The sequence below is a fragment of the Arachis ipaensis genome, chromosome B06, assembly GCF_000816755.2.
Source record: "Arachis ipaensis cultivar K30076 chromosome B06, Araip1.1, whole genome shotgun sequence".
NCBI lineage: Eukaryota > Viridiplantae > Streptophyta > Magnoliopsida > Fabales > Fabaceae > Arachis > Arachis ipaensis.
This window is the reverse complement of record NC_029790.2, coordinates 20,694,959-20,720,297: the sequence shown is the minus strand read 5'-3', so window position 1 is coordinate 20,720,297 and position 25,339 is coordinate 20,694,959. Positions and strand designations below refer to the sequence as shown.

Below are 25,339 nucleotides of genomic sequence, written 5' to 3'. Positions count from 1 at the left end.
CATTCGATACCACTTACAATACAAACAGGTAATATGTTGTTCTAGTTTATGTGTATTTTGATATCATTTTCGGTGTAAAGAGATATTCTTTTGGTGTATTAATGATTTTGTTTCGGTGTCGTTGTATACAGGTATAATTTGATTTTTGGTTCTTTTGCTGGGTGAATCACCACGGTCAATCAACACTTCTAGGACATGCTTTGATGAAAAACGAGGATACTCAATCATTCAAATAGTTATTTGAATGTTGGCTTCGTTGCATGGGAGAAAATACTCCGAAAGGCATTCTTATGGATCAATGCGCATCGATGCAAAGGGCTATTGAGATTTGTATGCCCACAATAATTCACTGGTGGTGTATTTGACATATCATAAAGAAGATCTCAAGTAAATTAAATGGCTACAAGCGACACGAAAAAATTGAACAGAGATGAATCATGTTGTTTGAAACTCTTTTACAAAAGAATCATTTGATAGGAATTTGAATGATTTTCTGATGAAGTATGGTCTTGGGACAACAAGTGGCTTTCAGGTAATGTTGTTTTTATTAGAATTAACTGATATTGTTAATTTTAATATGTGTTTTTCTTGTGCGGTAGAGGTGTCAAATTGTATGTTTTTCGGTGTATTTTAGTTTTGATTTAGGTCTTTTTTCAAAACTTTTCGAAGATCGTCATTTATCCAGATTATCTCGATCACCACTTCTGGGTCGAGATGAGAAGCACGCAAAGGAGCGAGAGCATAAACGCTTTTTTTAACAAGTTTATTACGCGCAACAGCTCACTTATCCAATTCGTCAAACAGTACTATAATTGCCTAGGAAGTATCGTCATTTATCCAGATTATCTCGATCACCACTTCTGGGTCGAGATGAGAAGCACGCAAAGGAGCGAGAGCATAAACGCTTTTTTTAACAAGTTTATTACGCGCAACAGCTCACTTATCCAATTCGTCAAACAGTAGAGAGAGAGAGAGAGAGAGAGAGAGAGAGAGAGAGAGAGAGAGAGTGAGTGAGAGTGAGAGAGAGAGAGTGAGAGAGAGAATCGGATGCTGTAGATTTTCATACTGTCATACCATGTGCAACAAAATCCTCAATAGAAGCTCAGTTTCAACATGTGCATACTCACGAGAAGTTTAGGGAAATCCAAGCACAATTCAAAGTAAATGTGAATTGCATCACAAGATCAACGCACTCTGCTCTATGTTATACGGTATTGGAGTTGTAGAACAGGTTTCTAACTCAACATTCAACAAGTTTGCAGTTATATTCGATAGGATATCAGCTGAAGTTAAATGTCATGCTTACTATTCGAGTCAAGAGGGATATTGTGCCGTCATTCTCTGAGTGCATTAATCTTTGAGCGAGTAAATAAAGTATCACCAAGATATATATTGGAACGATAAAGCAAGAATGTAAAGATGAGGCACACACATATCAAGAGCAGCCACGACGAGCCTCTGTTGGAGCCAAGAAGCAAGAGATTTAACGATTTGGTATTTCAGTCACAAAATATTTGTGAATTTGCATCAGAATCTGAGGAGTTGACGGCGATTCTACACTGCGCTTACGATAATGCTATGGCTGAGATGCAAGAATACAAAGTCAAAAGCAAAAAAAAAAATGTTCGTTATCTCACCATGATACTTCGTTGGAAGATATTAACGAGCTTCAAAACCCTCCATAAATTAGAACAAGAGGACATCCGAAAAATATATTGGGGTCAAACACTGAAAAACAGATTTCAAATGCTTAAAAGAAAAAAGAAAAAGAAAGATCTAACCGAGGTAAAAGTAATGTTCTTTAAATACGGAAAATTGAGTTTGTGCATGTTAATAGTTGTGGTAATATATGATTTACTTTTTGTAGTTGCACCTTTTTTATGGTGGTTTAGTAGTGCAGTCAAATTTCAGTCATTATCATGGACATATTATGAATTATCAGCTCAGAGATTCAATAGCATAGGATAGTTTTTCCGGTGTAGTGTGACACTATTTTGGTGTACTGCGAAATAATTTCTGTGTATTCTGCATGCTCTTCTTTTTTATATTTTCTTGTTTTGTTCCATTTTGACATGTTGGTGTTTGTTTGGAAATTAGTGTCTTCAACTATCTGAAGGGATTTATTTGTTTTAAATATACAATATATAGACAATTCAATACTTAAAGAGGGTAACAATTCAAATTACATAATTTCCATATCTCCTGGTTATAATTTACAGGAAAATATATATGCACATTTTTTTGGTGTATTTTGAATAGTTTCCGGTGTATTTGTAAAGGAATTCGATGTATTTAGGCAATTTAATAATGTTTTCCTGGATTTTTTTGAACCTGGATTCATTCAGATTAACAGCATTTCAATACAGTACAGACAGCTTCGTAAAAGTTTATTTTTACAAAGAAAATTTATAAAAAGATTGGATTAAATAACTATAAAGATAGAAAGTATGTATTCAAACAGACAATTTAGTACACTTAACAATGTACAACATTCAAACTATTTACTGTCGATATCTTCTGAACGCAATTCACAATAAGGACTCAATAATACCGCAAATGGCTTGGACAGTCTGATGGCTTCACATTCCTGAATAGCTTTATCTCTGAGTCGATTTATTTCATCAAATAGAATGAGTGAAGCATATTCAATTCTGAAATGATCCACTTCTTCCTACAGTTTAAAGAAATTTTTTTTATTAAACTCCATTAATTTAGTAATATAGAGTTATCTATTTTTAAAGATAGTTACTTGTGTCCAATTCTCTCATACATATTTGCCCTTTTTTATATTTTCTGGTTCAATTATCTCAATCCATTTTATCACATAAATTGCACAATTGAAGCTAAAAACAAAAATAAATTAGCAAAATAAAATAGGACAGTAAGAGAAAACACAAAATTTCTCAGATAGAAATATTTATACTATTATGTTACCCGGTGATGTTAACGTATGGTGCTTCAATTTCATCATTCTTGTTCATTAAAGGTTGTCTTCCGACAAATACCCTCATTCTTGAAATCATGAAGCCTTAAAAACCAAAATGCAAAATATAAGAAAGACTACATTTAATACCAAATTACACCGAAATGAACCAATAGTCTACCTTATTTCAAATAGAACTACACTGAATTTTTATATTGCTAACAACAGACAGAAACCAGAGAATTTATAAAGAAAATAGAAACACCTTACAACAAATTTATTAAGTGCTGTTCTTTCTTTCGAAGGAGATTTTTTGTGAAATGGGTCAAGGACATGAAATTTCTTTTTAACATCCGTCATCCATATCCACTAATGTTCCGCATAGCAAACTAGGGCAAATATCTAAAGTTTGGCCAGAGAGAAAATTTTTTTAGTTTAATTGCCACCTAATGAAAGAATTGTGTAAGAAACTTTATAAACAAAAACTTACAAATGGATGGGATGTACACTTTTTCTTATCTAAATATGGGATAAAGTCCTTATAGTTTTGAATATCGAAGGAGTTGTTAGTTTTTGGTTGTTTGAATTTGCCCTCATGATTTTCCAAAGCCAAATTCTGTAGAATTTATATAACACCGAAAGAAACAACTATAACAAACAATACATTTTAAAAATACACTGAAATTTGAATTTACTACACCTTACCACAATATCAGAGGGAGACAGTATATTTGTTCTTCAAATTTTGCAATTCTTTTTTTTTTTCAGAATATGACACATTGCAGAGACAATCTAGGAAAATAAAAAACCCAAAGTTATTACATATATGACACAACAACTCATAAGAAAATCATTAATGTTATTCTAAGATTACCAGATTTTTAACATATGTATTGCCTTTTAAAGATCCAAAGTGCCCTCTGGTTATTTCCAGCAAATATTCATAGTTCAGGATGAATACTGTGTCCCACTCATTAGTGCTTTTATCATTATAGGTCTTGACAGTTGTGACCTAGAGAAAGCATTTTTCTTTAAGGTCGTCCATTATTTTCCTTCGCCTCACAGGAGTTTGGAACTTGTCAACAAAGCTCACGGTAGGCTGCACCTTTTGGCATGGGGGACTTTTATCCTCAGCAAAAATTAATGCTGGTGCAACCCCAGTATTTATGACCTGCTCCACCAACTCTTTTAATTCCTCCACCAATATCGGGCTCTCTTGAGATTTTTCCTTTTCAACTGCTGGTTGAATCCTCCTGAGTAAATGTATCTTCCTGACTCGATTCAGAAAATCCATGGCTGAATGATGGTGCAGGAATGTCATGCTTTAGAAATGATGCTGCGTTGGCAACCATCATTAATTCAGCATTGGCTTGAGAGGGTGGATGATTGCATGGTGACATATAAAATAGTATAAGAATACAAAAAAATATTGAAAGAGAATTATATTATGTAGAATTTACACTTTAGAATGAGCTATTGGCTCTGCTGGTGTATTTTCAGCAAGTTCATGAGGTTGTGGAGTACTACAGGATTACAGAAAAGGAATTAAATTAAAAAAATAAAACAATTGTACCTCAATTCACATGAAATACACCAAAATAAAAACCAAATATACTGCTATTTAAAAAGACATGTAACTCATTAAACCATGCACAAATACACCCAAAGACAAACCAAATACACCGAAAGTATTATTCTTTACACATTAATACTTTCTTCTATATATTCTCTGCTGGGAGACTTTGCAGCAGTTGGTTGATTTTGCAGAGGGCTTGAGGTTGTTGTTTCTGATGGAGGTGTACATATTTGAAGTGAAAGTCTAATAAAAAAAATAAAAAATTAACATTGAGTAAACATTCAGGTGGAAATGATTAACTCAAAGAATAGAAGATTGAAAGTAAGTTGGAAAACTCACATGTCGAGTGATTCTGATTGAGAATGAGTCTCTTTTTGAAGAACAATAATTTTTTCTTGAGGATTACTACGTAGTACCTATTATTGCTTCTAGAACAAGAGCTGGTTCATTATTCTTCTTGTTCCTTGAACCTGAAATACACCGAAATCATCTCACCAATACACCCCAAGCATTCAATAGGAACACAATCAACTTCTGTTTTATGAGAACTTACAGAGTTGCAGTGTTTTTTCTTTTTTTTCCTACCTTTTTTTTTCTTGAATAAATTATTAAAGGACTTTTTTTCTAAAAAATATATATATGGAATCAAAAACTGAATATGGTGTAACACAAGAATTAAGGAAATGGCAAGAGGAACAAAAATTACATGTTATCACTTGGCTTATTTACACTGCTCTAATAGCTTGTCCGTGTTTGAAACACAGGATCCTTTTCACTTTCCAAGTTCACATGCGGCATTTTAAGGACAAAATAAACATTATTCAATAAAACTAGAGTAATTAATTACATCATGTTTTACAAAATTTTAGCGAAGAAAGGATTTTACATATTGAATCTTACATTTGCGAAGAATCATAGTGAGCTTCTGCTGCATCTTAGAAAAGAAAACAATCATCAGAGAACAAAAACACAATAAAATTGCCAAATTACACCGAAAAGAAAAACATAATTTTGTGCAGGCTTATCATTTGTTTTCTTCTTTTTTGCTTCTCTTATTTGTTGTATTTGTTTAGTTCTGACAGTACATGCAAAAGATTATGTTAACAAATAAAATTTTGATGAAAAAGAAAATATAGAGTTACAATATATCTTACTCATCATCAGATTCAGTTTCTTTTTTAGAAGATGAATCCTCAATAATGTGATTTCTTTTTTGGATTGCATCCTGGAAAGCAAAGAATTATCAAGCAAATAAACACAACAAAATTGATAAAATACACCTGAAAGCAATGCATACTTTTTTGCAGGATTGTGAACTTTTTTCTTCAATCTTCCTTATGTTATTTGCTCCAATTCTTCACTTCTGATAATAAATTAAAAACATTCTGTTAATAGATAAAATTTTGATATAAACAGAAAACATAGCATTCCAATGATAATTTCTGAATCTTACTTATCATTAGATTCAGTTTCGTTTTCGGAAGATGAATCCTGAACAATGTGCTTCTTTTTTTTAGATTCTATCCTAGACAGCAAACAATCATTAGGTAATAAACACAGTAAAAATGATAAAATAAACCGAAAAATAATACTTACTTTTTTGCCTTTCTTGTTAGTTGTTTTCTTATTTTTAGTGCCTCCTCTGAGTCTTGTTTAGAATCAGACTCAGAGTCAGTAACACTATCACTTTCTGAAGAAATGTTCTTCTTTTGTGGCTTATTTTTCTCCTTCTTTTCTTCTTTTTTCATTCTCGTCAATTTGTCTTTCAGCTGTGCTCTCTTCACAATACCCTAAAACAGGTAAAATATTAGTTTACGTCATATATATAAAACAAATACATCGAAATTAAAGAAAAAATTCTGTTGAGTTACCATATGATCCTTAATCTCAGCTTCTATCCTCTAAACTAGCAACTCCCTAGTCCAATGCTGCAACTACGATGGTCCAAAAATTGTTTCCAATGGCTTATTTTTGTGTGTGGATTCATGAAAATATACAATCATGAGAGCATAGAGGCGGCCATTAACAGATTTTTTATTTTTCAATATGTGCTCATTGATGCCCTTGATGAGGAAGTTGAGGACATGACCACCCCAATTCCACTCATGTATGGTGTCCACACGAAAAATCGGCGGTATGTGAACAGGAAAAACTTTGTTTATGGTTGTCGGTAACAAGAAGGACATCTGAATGTAGAGGATGAATGTCCTCTTGAACTTCAGCCGATCTTTGTCCCCGTCAATACTAATCTCCATCATCAAGTCTGTCAATTACTTTAAAGTATTGCCTTGAAAGCTTCTATAAACTTCCTTGTCCTCCTCACTAAGCTTTTAAAATTTAACTTTGCCTGGAAAGAGCGACCTTACAAAAGTAGCAAAAAAAATATTTCAATTACACAAATATAATGTAAAAATACACCGAAATAATTAACATAATAGATTACAAAGAATGCAAGTATAACAGTTTATGTAATCGGTTTACCAGATACATTCAAGTCAAGGACAACTCCTATATTTTCTTGGGTGATGTTGAATACACCGTACCGGGTGTCCAATGTGATTTTTATCAGATCAAACGAATATGCCAACTCTTTTCATAGGAGGAATGTGCATCAAACCATCAAATCTCAATTTCCGGACAATGACTTTCTTTTCATGACTCATGTTTTCGAATTTATCATAATGAAAGAGTCTTGTGGAGCATCTCAAGTAATGAGTTTTTTTGTAAACAAACGAGAATCATCTAAATAAATTATATTTATACAAAAAAAATTGAGTTAGTCTAAATATATGTGCTTACATTATATTTTGGTGCAGGGTTCTTGCTCGCCATTTTTTCTATAACGAATAAAAAATAAGGTTAATAGATAACAACAGTATCTAGTGCACTTCAATTCATAAGAAATACATTGAAATACGAGCCATATATATTGCTATTATTTATTTCTTTATTACATCACACAATGTGATTTTCAAAAAGAAATGCAACTCAATCAAACATGCATCAAATGGACAAAAACAGTTGCTAATTACTCAAATATGTACAAAAATAACATCAGAAACAGAATAACAATATTCTTTTCTCTAGTTACAACATAAAGCGGTCAACAGATATAGTACACCTTAATTCGCACAAAATACAACAAAAAAATTTCCAAATACACTGAAACAACAACAAAATACACCAAAAGCATTTTCAGCAAGTTCTGAGATCAACGCAATTCGAAATATGCAAACACTCAAACATGCACAAAAACAAATTCAAATGCTTCAAACACATGCAGATATTGGTTAAATTATACGATAAAAACTACAAAATATTTTTACGCCGATCTAACATAATAGTTACACCAACCTAACAATTTTACTTCGTATAATCAGAATAGTAATCATTAAAAGGCAAGAACATAATATGATTGTACTAAATAAAGAGATTTATGAGCATGTAGCATTTTACGAATAGAATGAGAGAGAATAAAGTGTTAAAACTGCAAGATTAGTGAACATTAACTTCAATAATCTTTTGTATTTTTTTTTGTGTTTGTTGCTGAAAATTTTGAATTTAGCTTTAAAACTTCCTTCCGTTTTCGCGACAATTTTGAGAGATTTTGATCTTTGTTTGAATTTTGAGCATTGCGGTTTTGATTGAGGAAGAAAAATCGTTTGTCATATTAGTTTTCGCACTATTTAAAAGTTGAAGAAATATGTATTTATACATAATCTAAACTAAAGGTTATTTTTATTGAGTTTAAACTAATTTATATAAATTTATATGTCAAAAAAATTTGTTTGTCTAACAGAAACAATAATAATAATAATAACAAGAGATACATTAATAACTAAATTATTATGAATGAAGTCAATAAAATATATCACGATCACAATAACCAATAGCCAGTAGCCATTTCTCCCAGCGATCAGAACAAATCTAATTTCTAGATGGCAGCACCACTGAAATATGCTTAATTAGAATCCAAAGTTTTGAATTTCAGATGAGTAAGTGGACACAGTGTAATTAGCAAATAAGCTGCACATTTCCCGCAGCAGTGAACAGATGAGCGTGTTCCCATAGCCATGCTTTGTCTGTATTGCATGTATCCTTTCCCACTTGGTACGGCACCTACTTTAATTTAGTTTATATGGGTAAGTAACACAAGAGTAAAGGAATCCCATTCCCAAGATCCATTCCCCCCTGCCTTGATTGGAACTTACAACTACCGCCCTTACCTCTCAAGCAACACCACTTTTAAGTTTTAACCATATATATATATATATATATATTGCCCTCCTTCGCCCTCAAGGCTCCAAAGCTCTCTGTTTTTAGGGTTTTCCCTTTGAAGCCTACTACCTCAAGCATGCAAGGAGGAAAAAGAAGATCATCGTCAAAGCGATATACCAACAAGTGTGCTTCTTTGGTTAAGGAGCAGCGTGCTCGTCTCTACATCCTACGCCGCTGTGCCACCATGCTTCTCTGTTGGTACATTCAAGGAGATGACTGATTCTCTCATAATAATCCTGCACCCTTCTTGCTTGTTTGCTCATTAGGGATTGCTTGGCTACATTGCACTCTGCTGTCATCCACTACTCTACTTGGTCTCTCTTTTTGACCCATTCATTTCTCAATTCAATGGCTGGGTTTTGTTGCTGATAGGAGACCTAGCTAGCTTTGTATGTGGTGGATTCCCTCAGTGCTGCATGCTTTTTCCACAATCTCATGATGACCATCATGCAAGCCCTGCATCAATTACTCTCTATCATCACTCTATCAATCATCTAATTAGGGGTAGAGAAGAAGGACCCTGCCGTCCAATAAGGAAAACAAGATTATTTGTTTGCTCTATATTATTTTTAATTCAGTCATGAGAATATTATGTTGATATAGATTTGGATTCTCTAAAGTTTGAATTTCATTTTAAAGAGGAAAATGTGATCTCTTACCATTTATTTTATAAGTGGAATCAAGAATAAATATAAAAGAGAAACTATTTAAGTGTAGAAGATGACATTTTACTCTCTAACTTTAGAAGATTCAGATCCTGTTGTTATATATAGCTTACTTAACGCTTACCCTCCATATATTGTAGATGTCAACCCACTTCACGTTTCTAGTCAACAACATACAAACTTTCTAAAATTTGCAAATTTAATTTCACTATTAAACCAAATATTCTCTTTCTTAATCAATTAAACGCATTTAACTGAGTCAGTGTTGATTTATTAATGTTCAAATTTATATCTATTTGTAGTTTTGTAATCCTAAAAGATGAGATGGGTCAAATTCTGCGGTAAAGCCTCATAACCAAAGAATTACGGCTCTGTCCTTTTCTTTTCCGTCCAATGAAAAAGAATAAGCAAAATCTCCAAATTAAAACTAAAAAACGTAAAATAATAAAAACAAAAAGAAGCTAAGTAAAGTTCAAAAAGCAACTGAAGCAGTATAATTGATTGTCTTGTATCCAAGTCCTTGAATAAAAAGACGTAAAGGAGTAGATAGGAAAATTTCAAGGATCAGCGGAATCTAGAAAGAGACATAAGTAGGCATGCACTTAACCGTGAGTGCAATAGGCAAGAAAGTGACAAGAATGACGAAGGTTTTTGAATGGAAGTGGGTAGTTGTTGGTTAAAATAATGGAATTGGACGGGAACGCATGCACAAGTGTGGCGGCCCCTCTCCCGTCCCAGATGAAGAAGGGTGAAAGTGTGACATATTTTGCGTAGATTGCGCAGCTTAATCTTCATAATTAGGGGGTGGGGCCATGCCATGAGAGTGGATTCCTAATCATATCAATTAATGATTAGGGACACCACCATAGCCGGCATTGCTAACTTTAGTTTGTGTATGCATGCTACGATAAGCCACTAGCTGCTTCATTCTGCTTTACTTGAGCAGCTATATATAAAAGAAGTAAAGAACTAAGTACTTCATTGTAAACACAATGGGTAATGTGAAGAATATCATCATAGCGTTCTTGGCACCCCTTCCATCCATCCTCTTCTACCTCTCATTCCTCAACCACTATCACTACTCACCGACTTCACACCATCCATCTCTCTGGAAATGGTGCTATGACCACCCTCTCCTGTTAGCAAATGTGCTCTTCTTTTTCAACATCAACGTCCTCTTCTGGCTCGTTGCTCTCCTCCAGTCCAGCCACTGGGTAGGCCACACTGCTCAGCTCTCTGTTTTTACTTTACTCTCATCTTTAAGTGAAACTGGTCTTTTTGGTGCAGATGATTGACCCGTATTGGACAGTGATACCGGTGATTCTTGTTCATTACTACGCATCTCACCCTGTGGCTCAATATGATTGGTGGAGGTCGAGGATCCTGATCGTGTTGACATGGGTGTGGAGTATGAGGCTCCTTCACAACTACTTGAGGCGAGAGAATTGGCAATGGGGTCAGAGGCAGGATTGGCGCTTCACTGAAATGGCCCGCCAATACGGAACCCATTGGTGGTGGGCTTCCTTCTTCGCCATCTACCTTCCTCACCAGATCTTTCTCATTGCATTATCCCTCCCCATGTATGTTGTCCACTCCTCCGTGGATCAGCCTCTCACCATGTGGGACATGGTAGCGCTTCTTCTCTGTGTATCCGGCATTGCCATCGCCTTCCTTGCAGACACACAGCTCCACAACTTTGTGAAGCTAAGAGAAGGTGGCGAAGCAGTGGTTCCTGTCCTTGAGACTGGGCTGTGGTATTATTCACGCCATCCGAATTACTTCGGGGAGCAGGTGTGGTGGTGGGGGGTATTTGTGTTTGCGTGGAGCATGGGACATGGATGGACCTTTGTAGGAGCATTCAGCAATAGCATGTGCTTGGCTTATGTCACAAAGCTTGTGGAGGATCGAATGCTGAAGCAAGGTTACAGAACAGAGGCTTATACCCTTTATCAGCGCACAACTTCGGTTTGGGTCCCTTGGTTCAAGTCCCACCACCTTAAAACTAAGAATGCTTGACCTTTGCTTATTTCATCTTCATCCCATCCTAACCACAGATTAAGTGGCTGGCTGGGGTGTTGGATTCCAATTTGCTATAAATTTTAATTACTTTTCTGTTTCCATGTCAACTCAACTGGACCATATGATACCTTTTGAGCCTCTAAGGGTGTGTTTGGAAAACTCGTTGGAAGAGAAGAAGCACGTTTAGACTTCTTGAAAGCTTCAACTTTTGGTTTGGCAAATCTTTTTTTCATGAACGTGCTATGACCACCCTCTCCTGTTAGCAAATGTGCTCTTCTTTTTCAACATCAACGTCCTCTTCTGGCTCGTTGCTCTCCTCCAGTCCAGCCACTGGGTAGGCCACACTGCTCAGCTCTCTGTTTTTACTTTACTCTCATCTTTAAGTGAAACTGGTCTTTTTGGTGCAGATGATTGACCCGTATTGGACAGTGATACCGGTGATTCTTGTTCATTACTACGCATCTCACCCTGTGGCTCAATATGATTGGTGGAGGTCGAGGATCCTGATCGTGTTGACATGGGTGTGGAGTATGAGGCTCCTTCACAACTACTTGAGGCGAGAGAATTGGCAATGGGGTCAGAGGCAGGATTGGCGCTTCACTGAAATGGCCCGCCAATACGGAACCCATTGGTGGTGGGCTTCCTTCTTCGCCATCTACCTTCCTCACCAGATCTTTCTCATTGCATTATCCCTCCCCATGTATGTTGTCCACTCCTCCGTGGATCAGCCTCTCACCATGTGGGACATGGTAGCGCTTCTTCTCTGTGTATCCGGCATTGCCATCGCCTTCCTTGCAGACACACAGCTCCACAACTTTGTGAAGCTAAGAGAAGGTGGCGAAGCAGTGGTTCCTGTCCTTGAGACTGGGCTGTGGTATTATTCACGCCATCCGAATTACTTCGGGGAGCAGGTGTGGTGGTGGGGGGTATTTGTGTTTGCGTGGAGCATGGGACATGGATGGACCTTTGTAGGAGCATTCAGCAATAGCATGTGCTTGGCTTATGTCACAAAGCTTGTGGAGGATCGAATGCTGAAGCAAGGTTACAGAACAGAGGCTTATACCCTTTATCAGCGCACAACTTCGGTTTGGGTCCCTTGGTTCAAGTCCCACCACCTTAAAACTAAGAATGCTTGACCTTTGCTTATTTCATCTTCATCCCATCCTAACCACAGATTAAGTGGCTGGCTGGGGTGTTGGATTCCAATTTGCTATAAATTTTAATTACTTTTCTGTTTCCATGTCAACTCAACTGGACCATATGATACCTTTTGAGCCTCTAAGGGTGTGTTTGGAAAACTCGTTGGAAGAGAAGAAGCACGTTTAGACTTCTTGAAAGCTTCAACTTTTGGTTTGGCAAATCTTTTTTTCATGAACGCAGAAGTGATTTTGCTACCAAAACCAACGTTTACAAGAAGCAACTATTTTTAGCTTCTGCGTTTTCGTAACGAGTTTTTAGCCATGGATACTAACCATTTATTTATCTTTTACCAACTTTATCCTTCATGTATGTTATTATATTATTTATAAAATTCTTTTTATTTCTATTTATATGAGCTCTATTTTTTTATTATTTATTATTTTTATTTTTTTTAACTGTTTGTTTGATATTATAATAATTGTTAATTGTGATTTTTGTGTATTATGTTTGTTATTATCTTTTTATAATATGATTTATTGATTCTATTAGGTAAAGTAAATTAAATTAACTATTAACTATAAATAATAATAATAATAATAAACATACTAAAAAAAGAGTACTAAAAATACTAAAAATATACTATATAAAAAGATCATAAAATATTTTCAGATTTGTTTCAATTACTATAAAGTTAAAATTTAATTTTTTATTATTTTTAGTACTCTCTTTTATAATTGTAATTCTCATATACTATGTTTTAGTGTAATTTTTTATAACATAGATTATGATTCTATTAAAAAAATAAATTAACTAAAAAATTAATCATAGATAATAATAAAATCATAAACGTTGGATTCCAAATTAATATTAAGAATAAGATTATTGAGAGTACTGGAATAAGAGTACGATGTAAAAAAATACTAAAGTAACATTCTTAGTTAATACTTAAAAAAAATGTAACATATTTAATTAAATATTCTTTTATATATATATCTAAAATTTATATTGTTTTATTTTTATTTAAAAATATATTTTATCTATTTTTATATGTTATTTTTATTTTAGTAAGTAAATATTAATTTTATTATAAAATTAATTAATAAGATCTATTTAAATATCTAAATTAGAATGATAGGATAATATAAAAAAATTATTTAAGTTGAGGTCTATTTTAGTAATTTTTTATCTAAAAGTGATTTTGAATGGTATAAGCCAAACAACATTTATTTTACTATAATCAATTTTGATACAAAAATTACCAAACATAAATCACTTTAACACAAACTTACTTTTTATCAAAATCAAGTTTGCAAAATCAATTTTATACAAATTCTCGTTTACAAACTGTAATCCAAACACACACTAAGTCTCTAACACAAGATAATTAACGACAAAAAAAGTGTTGAATTTACACCCGTGATCACGGGAATAAAATATTACAGAAACCCGCACGATCTCACTTGGTTTAGTTTATTATCCATAGCTTCAGGATCACATGTCCATAATTCAATCTCTAAGCGATGTCTTCTTTCTTTTCTTCCATAAAAAGAAAAGCTAAATTGCCTACCTAATTAGCAGTTCAATGATCGCAATTAATCCTGAAGCCTCTGTAAAATCCCATTACAATCTGCGTAATCTTCTAACAAAAAATGGAGAGTTCATCAAGCTGGCAAGCTCACTTATTTATAATATACTATATAGTCTTAGAAGTTAGAACCCTAACATTCATCTTCATTCAAAAGCAGTTATTGACGCCGGGACGTCGCTTGGGTCACCAATCTTGGCGAGGTTAACAACCCCACTATGGGGACATAGTTTAGATTCATCAATTTTGACGAGGTTAGCAATCCCACTATGGTGAAAATAGCCATAAACCCACTTTGGTTGGCCAAACCAAGGATGTACCTCTTACTTTCAAAGAGCCTAGAGGAAAATAAGCACACAGCTTATTTTATATTCAAATAAACTTCAACTCTCGTCTTCTATTACCCTTGCAGTATTCAAGTTTCGACAAACTACTAAAGTTTCTCCACAATCGGGTGGAACTTCTTCAATAGCATAGTCAACCTCACCTTTCTCCTCTTGCTCCTAAATTGGTTCTTCATTAACCTCTTCCTCGACAAGAGTGATAACCCTTTGGTTTGGACAATCAGCAGTAATATGCCCAAAACCTTGACATTTGAAGCATTTTCTACCTGATGATCCACGCTCCTTGTTGCCTTTAAAAAATCCTGCCTTCACTTCTTGTTGAACATCAAGGATGACTTTTTTGTTCTTCGACGATTGAGTGTTATTCCTTTGTGTTCTTTGCTTTTCAATCTTTAATGACAGCCTAATGACATCATCCAAGGTCCAATATAGTTGCAGCTGAACGACATCAGAAATTTTTGTGTTCACTCCTCCAAGATAACGAGCAATTGTTTGTTCTTCAAGTTCTTGAATGTCACACTTTATAAGCAGCTCTTCGAAGTCCATTGTATATTCTAAACTGACGCCGGGACGTCCGATTGGGCCACCAATCTTGGCGAGGTTAACAACCCCACTATGGTGAAAATAGCCATAAACCCACCTTGGTCGGCCAAGCCAAGGATGCACCTCTTATTCTCAAAGAGCCTAGAGGAAAATAAGCACACAGCTTATTTCATATTAAAAAATCTACTTCAACTTCTATTTCATAAATAAAAGGTACATGAATTATTTATACTAGTGGAAGAAAGAAAAGCCTTCATAACTTGGACGATGTGGGACTAATTCATGACACAAAATTCACTATCCTAAACAATATGGGACTTGTATTCCCTTATTACAATTAACTAATATAATTAACCTACTAACTCTACTTGCTCCTGCGTCATTCTCCCTGGGTTGAAAGAACTCTTGCGTGAAAAGACTTGTGATAGCAGATGATCTCCTTGATGAATCCACACCAAAGACCCACACTCACAAATCAGATACAATTTTACAAGATCCGTGGCAGCAGACGATCGCATTGATGAATCCACACCAAAAAGATTCCATTGGCGAATCCACGCCAAAAACCTGCGCCACAAATAAAAAAAAATTCTACTAAAGCAAGGTGAAGACCACGAGGACTGACCTTGCTCTGATACCAAAATGACACCGGGACGTCGCTTGGGTCACCAATCTTGGCGAGGTTAACAACCCCACTATGGGGACATAGTTTGGATTCACCAATCTTGGCGAGGTTAGCAACCCCACTATGGTAAAAATAGCCATAAACACACCTTGGTTGGCCAAACCAATGATGTACCTCTTACTCTCAAAGAGCCTAGAGGAAAATAAGCACACAGCTTATTTTATATTCAAATAAACTTCAACTTTCGTCTTCTATTACCCTTGCAGTATTCAAGTTTCAACAAACTACTAAAGTTTCTCCACAATCGGGTGGAACTTCTTCAATAGCATAGTCAACCTCACCTTTCTCCTCTTGCTCCTGAATTGGTTCTTCATTAACCTCTTTCTCGACAAGAGTGATAACCCTTTGGTTTGGACAATCAGTAGCAATATGCCCAAAACCTTCACATTTGAAGCATTTCCTACCTGATGATCCACGTTCCTTGTTGCCTTTAAAAAATCCTGTCTTCACTTCTTGTTGAACATCAAGGATGACTTCTTTGTTCTTCGACGACTGAGTGTTATTCCTTTGTGTTCTTTGCTTTTCAATCTTTAATGACAGCCTAATGACATCATCCAAGGTCCAATATGGTTGCAGCTAAACGACATCAGAAATTTCTGTGTTCAGTCCTCCAAGATAACGAGCAATTGTTTGTTCTTCAGGCTCTTGAATGTCACACTTCATAAGCAGCTCTTCGAAGTCCATTGTATATTCTAAACTGACGCCAGGACGTCCGCTTGGGCCACCAATCTTGGCGAGGTTAACAACCCCACTATGGGACATAGTTTAGATTCACCAATCTTGGCGAGGTTAGCAACCCCACTATGGTGAAAATAGCCATAAACCCACCTTGGTCGGCCAAGCCAAGGATGCACCTCTTACTCTCAAAGAGCCTAGAGGAAAATAAGCACACAACTTATTTCATATTCAAAAATCTACTTCAACTTCTATTTCATAAATCAAAGGTACATGAATTATTTATACTAGTGGAAGAAAGAAAAGCCTTCATAACTTGGACGATGTGGGACTAATTCATAACACAAAATTCACTATCCTAAACAATATGGGACTTGTATTCCCTTATTACAATTAACTAATATAATTAACCTACTAACTCTACTTGCTCCTGCGTCATTCTCCCTGGGTTGAAAGAACTCTTGCGTGAAAAGACTTGTGATAGCAGATGATCTCCTTGATAAATCCACACCAAAAGATCTCCTTGATGAATCCACACCAAAGACCCACACTCACAAATCAGATAAAATTTTACAAGATCCGTGGCAGCAGACGATCGCGTTGATGAATCGACACCAAAAAGATTCCATTGGCGAATCCACGCCAAAAACCTGCACCACAAAGAAAAAAAATTCTACTAAAGCAAGGTGAAGGCCACGAGGACCGACCTTGCTCTGATACCAAACTGATGCCGGGACGTTGCTTGGGTCACCAATCTTGGCGAGGTTAACAACCCCACTATGGGGACATAGTTTAGATTCACTAATCTTGGCGAGGTTAGCAACCCCACTATGGTGAAAATAGCCATAAACCCACCTTGGTTGGCCAAACCAAGGATGTACCTCTTACTCTCAAAGAGTCTAGAGGAAAATAAGCACACAGCTTATTTTATATTCAAATAAACTTCAACTCTCGTCTTTTATTACCCTTGCAGTATTCAAGTTTCGACAAACTACTAAAATTTCTCCACAATCGGGTGGAACTTCTTCAATAGCATAGTCAACCTCACCTTTCTCCTCTTGCTCCTAAATTGGTTCTTCATTAACCTCTTCCTCAACAAGAGTGATAACCCTTTGGTTTGGACAATCAGCAGCAATATGCCCAAAACCTTAACATTTGAAGCATTTCCTACCTGATGATCCACGCTCCTTGTTGCCTTTAAAAAATCCTGTCTTCACTTCTTGTTGAACATCAAGGATGACTTCTTTGTTCTTCGACGACTGAGTGTTATTCCTTTGTGTTCTTTGCTTTTCAATCTTTAATGACAGCCTAATGACATCATCCAAGGTCCAATATGGTTGCAGCTGAACGAGATCAGAAATTTCTGTGTTCAGTCCTCCAAGATAACGAGTAATTGTTTGTTCTTCAGGCTCTTGAATGTCACACTTCATAAGCAGCTCTTCGAAGTCCATTGTATTTTCTTCCACAGATAACGACTTTTGCCTCATATTATGAAATTTGATGAAGGTGTCTTGCCTGTAATGTTCAGGAAGGAACTTGCGCTTGAGCTCACGGCGCATTTTATCCCATGTCTTGATCTTTCTTCTTCCTTCTCTTTCTCGCTGACGCTTGAGATTTTCCCACCAAACTGACACATGCTTCTTCAACTTGATTGCTACAAGCTTCACGCGTTTGTCATCTGGAATGTCTTTTAACTCAAATACTCTTTCCACTGTGCAAAGCCAGTCGATGAAATTATCTGGTTAGAGTCTCCCTTCAAACTCAGGAACATCAATTTTGATTCCTAAGTCTTTAACTTTGTGAGTCATGTTGTGTCGTGCTCTTTGTGTGGAAAAATCTTCAGATGAAGAAGAATAATAAAATGGATTTGTATTATCTTCTTCACTAGAAGAACTGTCATCACTCTTCCTACCATGATTATTTTGAGCAGCTTCATGTTTTGCAAGTTGCTCTTGCAACTCCTTAACTTGACGGCGTAACTCCTCCATTTCAATCTCTTGAGTAGTTCTACGCTTTGGAGCCATCTTTTACTACTATGCAATGAGGTTGATGCTTGGTATCGATGTTATGATGATGCACAATGATGATGGGAATGCACCAATGATTATGGGAATGAATGATAATCACCAACAGAAAAGACACCAAAAGAAGAGAAAAGAACAATATTACCCGAAACTTCGCAGTAAACAATCCGTACTGACGGCGGCTCGTACCAACAGCAAGAGAACCGCATTAAAGACCGTACCCACGAACCAAATAAAATTTTACTGGAGCAAGTCGAGGACCAACCTTGCACTGATACCAAACTGACGTCGGGACGTCCGCTTGGGCCACCAATCTTGGCGAGATTTACAACCCCACTATGGTGAAAATAGCCATAAACCCACCTTGGTCGGCCAAGCCAAGGATGCACCTCTTACTCTCAAAGAGCCTAGAGGAAAATAAGCACACAGCTTATTTCATATTCAAAAATCTACTTCAACTTCTATTTCATAAATAAAAGGTACATGAATTATTTATACTAGTAGAAGAAGGAAAAGCCTTTATAACTTGGACGATGTGGGACTAATTTATAACACAAAATTCACTATCTTAAACAATATGAGACTTGTATTCCATTATTACAATTAACTAATATAATTAACCTCAGTTATTACTAAAGAGTATGGTAATTAATTTCATTTAACAAGCCATTAAAAAAGAAAACATACTTTTACTAGAAAAATATTTAATTTATTTTCATAGAAGGATATCACTTAAAAATATTATAAAAATGTATAATTTATATATAAAAAAATAGGGCAATTTACCCAAATAAATAAAGTAGATGAAATCTTTACTCAAATATACAAAATATAAACATGTTACATGCATGTGCAATTTTCTATTTCTATGTAATCCGTGGGAAGCAACCACGGTTTCTAATTTCTACATAAACCGTGGCTGCCTAAGACGGATTATGATTGTTTTGTGTTGTGTGTAAGCCGTGGCAAGTAGCCACGGATTACGAAGAGAAGAAGGAAGCCATAAACGGTGGCAGGCTCCCACGGTTTATGAAGATGACTAGATGGTGATAAAACGTTGTGGGAGGGAGAGGGAGAGGGACTGATATACTGATCAGTAGTCAGTACTATCCATTAGAAGAGTTTCAGAATTTGATTGGAAAAAAAGAAAAAAAATTAATTTTTTTTATATCTTATTCGATAAAAACGTATCTAATATTTCTTATTTTTTTATTAATGGTTTTAAAATGATTAAAATGAATAATTAAGCTAAGTTTTTTAGATCTTATTCAATAAAAATATATCTAACATATTAGTTCAAAATATGATCTCTTGTAGGGTTTTAGATGTGTGGGTTAATAATTAAAACCCTTAAGATTTATTTTTTGGATTTTAAAATTAAAATTTTTAATTTTACTGAATATAATTTTTGGATGTATATTTAAATGATAATCTTTTAATAATTAAAAATGCTAGAACTAAAACAGAAATTTTAAATTTTAAATTTCAGTTTTATTTAGTTTGTATTTTGAATATGTATTTAATTTTAAAAAGACACTAAATCTATTTAAATGTGTTTATTTCAATTTTTTTTAAATTATTATAATAAAAAACTAAATAAAGGATCACATTTAAAGGATTCCTTAGTCTTCAAAAGTCTCTTTTATCTTAATATTTTACGAATTAAAATGCTTCTGAAAAATCACTAGAGAAGAAAACATATGATTTTAAACTTCTGTAAATATGAAGTTGATATACAATATATTTCATATTTAAGTAATAAAGTTTTAAATCAAGAATCCTTTAAAGATTCATTATTTAGTTACTATTTTTATTTTATACACGAGTTTATATTAAGCAGAATACTCATCCCAATCCAAAATCAAATCATGTCCCCATTGACAATAAATACGCCATTGGTATTTAAACTTTATAAAAAAAAATTCCATTCCTCAAGGCTTCTATTCTATGTATGTAAAGAAAGTGTAGTTCAACTCATGCATATAGCATGCTAATGGTGCTAACTGCTAATGCAAATAAACTTCAATCAGAATTATGTTCTTTCACACTATATTAAGCAAACAAAATTTAATAGGAGCCCACTCACTCATCATATGATTGAGATTCTGTCTTTTTTTTTTTTCTTTTTTTTCACCCAAATTCTAAAACTCTTCTAATGGATAGTACTGACTACTGATCAGTATATGAGTCTCCTCTCCCTCTCCCTCCCACAACGTTTTATCACCATCTAGCCATCTTCATAAACCGTGGAAACCTGCTAAGATTTATGGCTTCCTTCTTCCCTTCGTAATCCGTGGCTACTTGCCACGGTTTATACACAACACAAAACAATCATAATCCATCTTAGGCAGCCACGCACATGCACGTAACATGTTTCTGTTTTGTGTATTTGAGTAAAGATTTCATCTACTTTATTTATTTGGGTAAATTACCCAAAAAAATATGACACATATATTTTTTTCTACAAATATAATATATAGATGAATAGATAAGATGAACGTGGACAAAGGGTGAAGTAGTGGTCAATGAATGTGATGTGAGCTCAATCATGTAGCCTTAGGAATATCCTTTGCCAATCAGCAAATTTTTTCTTTATTTGTTATTTGTTTTTGGGTGACGGTTCACATTGTGTGGATCCATATCCACGGAGGCAACAGTGGAGTCAACATGAGTTTGATGGAAATCAGCAACCCGTGAACCGACTCAACTCAAGTATAGTTTAGTAGCAGCACCCAAATCACCGTTGAATCAGCGATGAATTACACTGCTGCTGCGTTGGCCATACTGTGTTGGCTTTGCATCTGCACACCGAAGGAGGCAGAGGGAGCTGACAAGAAGCTTCGGTTTGGGAAAAATGGAGAGTTCAAGATTTTACAGGTTGCAGATATGCACTTCGCCGACGGCAAGAAAACCCGCTGCCTCGACGTCTTGCCTTCTCAATATCGTTCCTGCACTGACCTCAACACCACTTCCTTCATTCAAAGGATGATTCTGGCTGAGAAACCCGACCTTATTGTCTTCACTGGGGATAATATCTTTGGATTTGATTCCTCCGATTCGGCTAAATCAATGGATGCCGCATTTGCTCCTGCAATTGCTTCCAACATTCCCTGGGTCGCTATTCTCGGCAACCACGATCAGGAAGGATCCCTTTCCAGGGAGGGAGTCATGAAATACATTGTTTCCATGAAAAACACTTTATCTCAAGTCAATCCTCCGCAAGTACACCTTATTGACGGTTTCGGCAACTATAACCTACAAGTTGGAGGCGTTCAAGGCTCTGCTTTTGGAAATAAGTCGGTGCTCAATTTGTACTTTCTTGATAGTGGAGATTACTCAAAGGTTCCTTTCATTCCTGGCTATGGTTGGATCAAACCCTCGCAGCAGCTTTGGTTCCAAAGAACATCTGAAAAGCTTCAGGTACATTGAAAATTAAAGATCCAGTGAACAGTTTCATCTGTTTCTCGTTTCAATAACGGTTTTTATTTACTCTTTGCTTGCTCTGCAGAAAGAATACAAGAAGGCACCACTGCCTCAGAAACAGTCTGCTCCTGGTCTTGCATACTTTCACATCCCATTGCCTGAATATGGTAGCTTTGACTCATCAAACTTTACAGGTGTGAAGCAAGAACCGATTAGCTCTGCTTCTGTCAATTCTGGCTTCTTCACAACACTGGTTGAAGCAGGAGACGTGAAGGCTGTTTTCACTGGCCACGATCACGTGAATGACTTCTGTGGCCAGTTAACTGGTATACACCTTTGTTATGCCGGGGGATTCGGATATCATGCTTACGGGAAAGCTGGTTGGTCAAGGAGAGCAAGAGTAGTGGTTGCTAACTTGGAGAAAACAGAGAATGGTGCTTGGCAAGATGTCAAGTCTATTAAAACATGGAAACGCCTCGATGATCGACATCTTACAAAAATTGATGGTCAGGTCTTATGGAGCAACAGTTTTTCTGGTGAGATTAACAATTCTCTTACTCTATTCCGTGTTCTTAAACTTGTGCTATACTCTTAAAAGGTTGGAACCTGTCGGCACAGACTCAGGATATGAAGAAAATGTGCTCTGTAATTGTTTCTCTGCATATCTGAGTTTAGAAAAATTATACAATAGGAAAAAAGATGACAATTTGTTTGACGGGATTTGAAAGCTATAAGCTGAACTTGGTTACTGAGTCTAGGATATAAATAATGTGCAGATTAACTCGATTTCTTTTATTACAATTATGTCCATTATATGATGGTTTCTGCTTCTTTACTTACTTATGCTGTTTAAAGCAATAATAAGCACGAGTTATTTCAAATTTCCGTTACTCGTTAGTCTAGGCATTGTTGCTAATTAGAAGATGGATATGTATAACAAGTATAGTTGAAATCAAAATTGATGAGTTTCTCATGAACATTACTACGTTGAACATTAATTAGCATTCTTTTTTCACCCTACTTTTTCTCGATGAACATACACGGAACCTAAAAGTATATAGTATGAGCTTGTTTATCATATTCTCTGAGTTGCATGAACAAATGATAATTTCTTTTCCCAATTATGTTTGAAACAAGAAGCGTTTATTATTCCATGATAGTGCTATTGAAGAAATTGTTATTTGCAACTTCTTAAGATTATAGCTTCTTGATAAATTTTTCTGTTTTTATTCTGTCTCCTTTGATTCAATTGTTTATTCTGGTTTCTGTTGTAACAGGGAACCGCAGGAAGAAGCATGATGGTGGCTCTTAAAAACCTCTACTTTGGAGGGCCTCACGGGCAACTATTATACGTATATTTTCATCAGTGTAACCTCTGTTATTCATATTTATGTGATCAAGTCCTATAATTAGATGTAGCAATACAGGATCACTTGGAAAAGAATAAACGAAAGAAAGTTCATGATCTTGCTGCAACCGTGTATGCTATGCAATTGCAACTATGTAACCACATGTAGAACACTATTGTTTAAAATTGCTTTTGCAGATGGAATCATCAATCATCATGAAGAGAAGTTTTGTTTGTTTTTACAAGTTTTTGATGGAGTGATCTAATAGGAAGCGAATGTAGATTTCTAAGTGCATGGTCATTTATGCTATCTCATATTCACAGCTCAAAATTCATCAAGCTTGATTGGCAAGCTAGGCACACAGCAGAAGAGGAGCATCATTTTATACCAATGCTTGGTGAAATTAAACTATGGCTTAGCTTCACATAAATCAATTATATAATTTGTAGCAGGGATAGTAAGTAGTGTTAGTTGTATTATTTGTGTATAGCGATGGTAGTGGTACAAGGATATTATTAAGCAAGTCAACGATTACTTCAAGTGACAATGAATGTTGGTTCACTTTACTGAGTCTTGATAAGAGCATCTATAGGCCTTTGATTAACCCAAAAACACGTTGGATAGGTAAATTTGTGTTCTTTCATTAGACTTTTTGTAGTGGAGTCTGCTTTTCGTTATTTCAGAGCATCGGCAAAATGTCAAGTAAAGATTCAGCAGGTTAACAAGGACGCGAGATCCCCACCTCTATGCTAGTTACCTGAACTTACATTCATGGCATCTATAGATTTATTAGATAGGTGTTTGTACATCGAATTATCATGCATTCTGTGCATGATATAGAAGTAGTAACCATGTTACAATTTCTTTCAACTCACATGCATAGATGACAGACCCTCCTTCCTAATCACTTGGGTTAAACAAATGCAGCAATGTTTCCCCCAGGATTGCAATCTCATCCGATCCATAGTTGTTCTTACTTCTACTTCTTACTTGCCAGTGTTGTCATCACTTGGGGGTGAAAGCCTGTAGTTGATGAGAGATGATACAATCAGCTTAGAAAAAGAAAGATTAAAATGGTGAGCATATATGTAGTAGGTGGGTTGTGAGGACTTACAGCAAAAATGGTAGCATGGCCGGGATCAGCAAGGTGGGCAAAGAGGTTGTCAATGGGACCAGTGCCGGTGTAGATGTGCTGGAACCAAGCACCCATGACAGCCAACATGGCGAGCCTGCCATTCTTGATCTCCTTAGTTCTCAATTCCTTGATCTTTTCAGGAGAGCCAGTGCCCCATCCGAGAGGGTCAAACCAGAGGCCACCGGGGTAACCAACATCGGTGCCAGTGAGCTTGTTGTTTGGGAAAATGGGGTCGGTATTGACACAGCCTGGCTTGATGATGTCAGCCCACCTCCTTCCCTCTGCCCATCCAATGAAGATGAGCTCAACTATGAAGAGCGTGGTTGTGTCCGTGAAGTACTCCTGTTCTCCAGCTGTGTACCACGATGGCGTGTTGAGCACGCCAATCTTTGTTAGGAATTCAGGAATGAAGATGCCCGCAGCACCCAGCATTGCCCACCTGCAGTGCACCAGCTCTGCCTGCACATTCCATCTCAGGCTCTCAGGATCAGACCCCAGACCAAGTGGATCAAACCCAAAGTCTCCAGGAAGGGTGCCATCAAGCCATGGAGGAGGCGTGCTTCCCGGGAACCACAGGGGTCTCTCAGGGTCAGCCGCTGCTGCACATACTCTTGTGCTCGATACTCCTCTAACGCCTGCTGCCTGCTTAGCCGCCCTCTTCAACTTCCTCCCACTTAGGAATGAAGCTTTTGTGTTTGGACTAGAGATGCCAACAGCTGCAATGGCAGAGGAAGCATAAGCGGAAGCCATGATTGGAGTGTGTATGCAATGTGGAATCTGGAGGGAGCCTCTTATCTCAAAAGATAGGAGGGCCAATCTGTGAGATAGCGAGTTGCCATGTGGCAGTAAGAATCTCATTCTCATGGGATAGGTATACGTGGAAATCTGGTGCTTCTCGTTCACACGCTCCAAACTCCCAAATGCTTTTGGCTTGCATTAAAAAAATCTCTCAGCCCCTCACCAACACCACAAAAC

General features: G+C 36.1%; 3 protein-coding genes across 4 annotated transcripts; 2 read left to right on the top strand and 1 right to left on the bottom strand.

The window, feature by feature from the left end:
- On the top strand, positions 10,339 to 12,881 carry LOC107646139 (uncharacterized protein C594.04c). Of its 2 annotated transcripts, XM_016350818.2 has the most exons (3): positions 10,339 to 10,588; positions 11,728 to 11,795; positions 11,869 to 12,881. In XM_016350818.2, the coding sequence occupies exons 1-3, from the start codon at positions 10,435 to 10,437 to the stop codon at positions 12,595 to 12,597; spliced, it is 951 nt and encodes a 316-aa protein (XP_016206304.2). In that variant the 5' UTR covers positions 10,339 to 10,434; the 3' UTR covers positions 12,598 to 12,881. The 2 variants fall into 2 exon arrangements, with proteins under 2 accessions (XP_016206304.2, XP_016205818.1); XM_016350332.2 differs by lacking the exons at positions 11,728 to 11,795; positions 11,869 to 12,881 and adding an exon at positions 10,730 to 11,666 and having other exon boundaries at positions 10,356 to 10,656.
- LOC107646136 (probable inactive purple acid phosphatase 29) lies at positions 20,966 to 23,473 on the top strand. Its single transcript, XM_016350330.2, has 3 exons — positions 20,966 to 21,877; positions 21,966 to 22,416; positions 23,158 to 23,473. Exons 1-3 carry the CDS (start codon positions 21,212 to 21,214, stop codon positions 23,190 to 23,192), a joined length of 1,152 nt encoding a protein of 383 aa, XP_016205816.1. The 5' UTR covers positions 20,966 to 21,211; the 3' UTR covers positions 23,193 to 23,473.
- Positions 23,157 to 25,243, bottom strand: LOC107646137 (photosystem I chlorophyll a/b-binding protein 2, chloroplastic). The gene is made up of 2 exons (XM_016350331.2): positions 24,344 to 25,243; positions 23,157 to 24,252 (listed from the first exon to the last, which is right to left on the bottom strand). Exons 1-2 carry the CDS (start codon positions 25,226 to 25,228, stop codon positions 24,235 to 24,237), a joined length of 903 nt encoding a protein of 300 aa, XP_016205817.2. The 5' UTR covers positions 25,229 to 25,243; the 3' UTR covers positions 23,157 to 24,234.

Excerpts from the sequence above, each read along its gene's own strand:
- LOC107646139 (XM_016350818.2), top strand. The coding sequence starts at position 10,435 with ATGGGTAATGTGAAGAATATCATCATAGCGTTCTTGGCACCCCTTCCA. Across the intron at positions 10,589-11,727 it reads CCACCCTCTCCTGTTAGCAA|ATGTGCTCTTCTTTTTCAAC; the intron begins ATGTGCTCTTCT and ends TCCTGTTAGCAA. Across the intron at positions 11,796-11,868 it reads TCCTCCAGTCCAGCCACTGG|ATGATTGACCCGTATTGGAC; the intron begins GTAGGCCACACT and ends TTTTTGGTGCAG.
- LOC107646136 (XM_016350330.2), top strand. The coding sequence starts at position 21,212 with ATGAATTACACTGCTGCTGCGTTGGCCATACTGTGTTGGCTTTGCATC. Across the intron at positions 21,878-21,965 it reads GAACATCTGAAAAGCTTCAG|AAAGAATACAAGAAGGCACC; the intron begins GTACATTGAAAA and ends CTTGCTCTGCAG. Across the intron at positions 22,417-23,157 it reads ATGGAGCAACAGTTTTTCTG|GGAACCGCAGGAAGAAGCAT; the intron begins GTGAGATTAACA and ends CTGTTGTAACAG.
- LOC107646137 (XM_016350331.2), bottom strand. The coding sequence starts at position 25,228 with ATGAGAATGAGATTCTTACTGCCACATGGCAACTCGCTATCTCACAGA.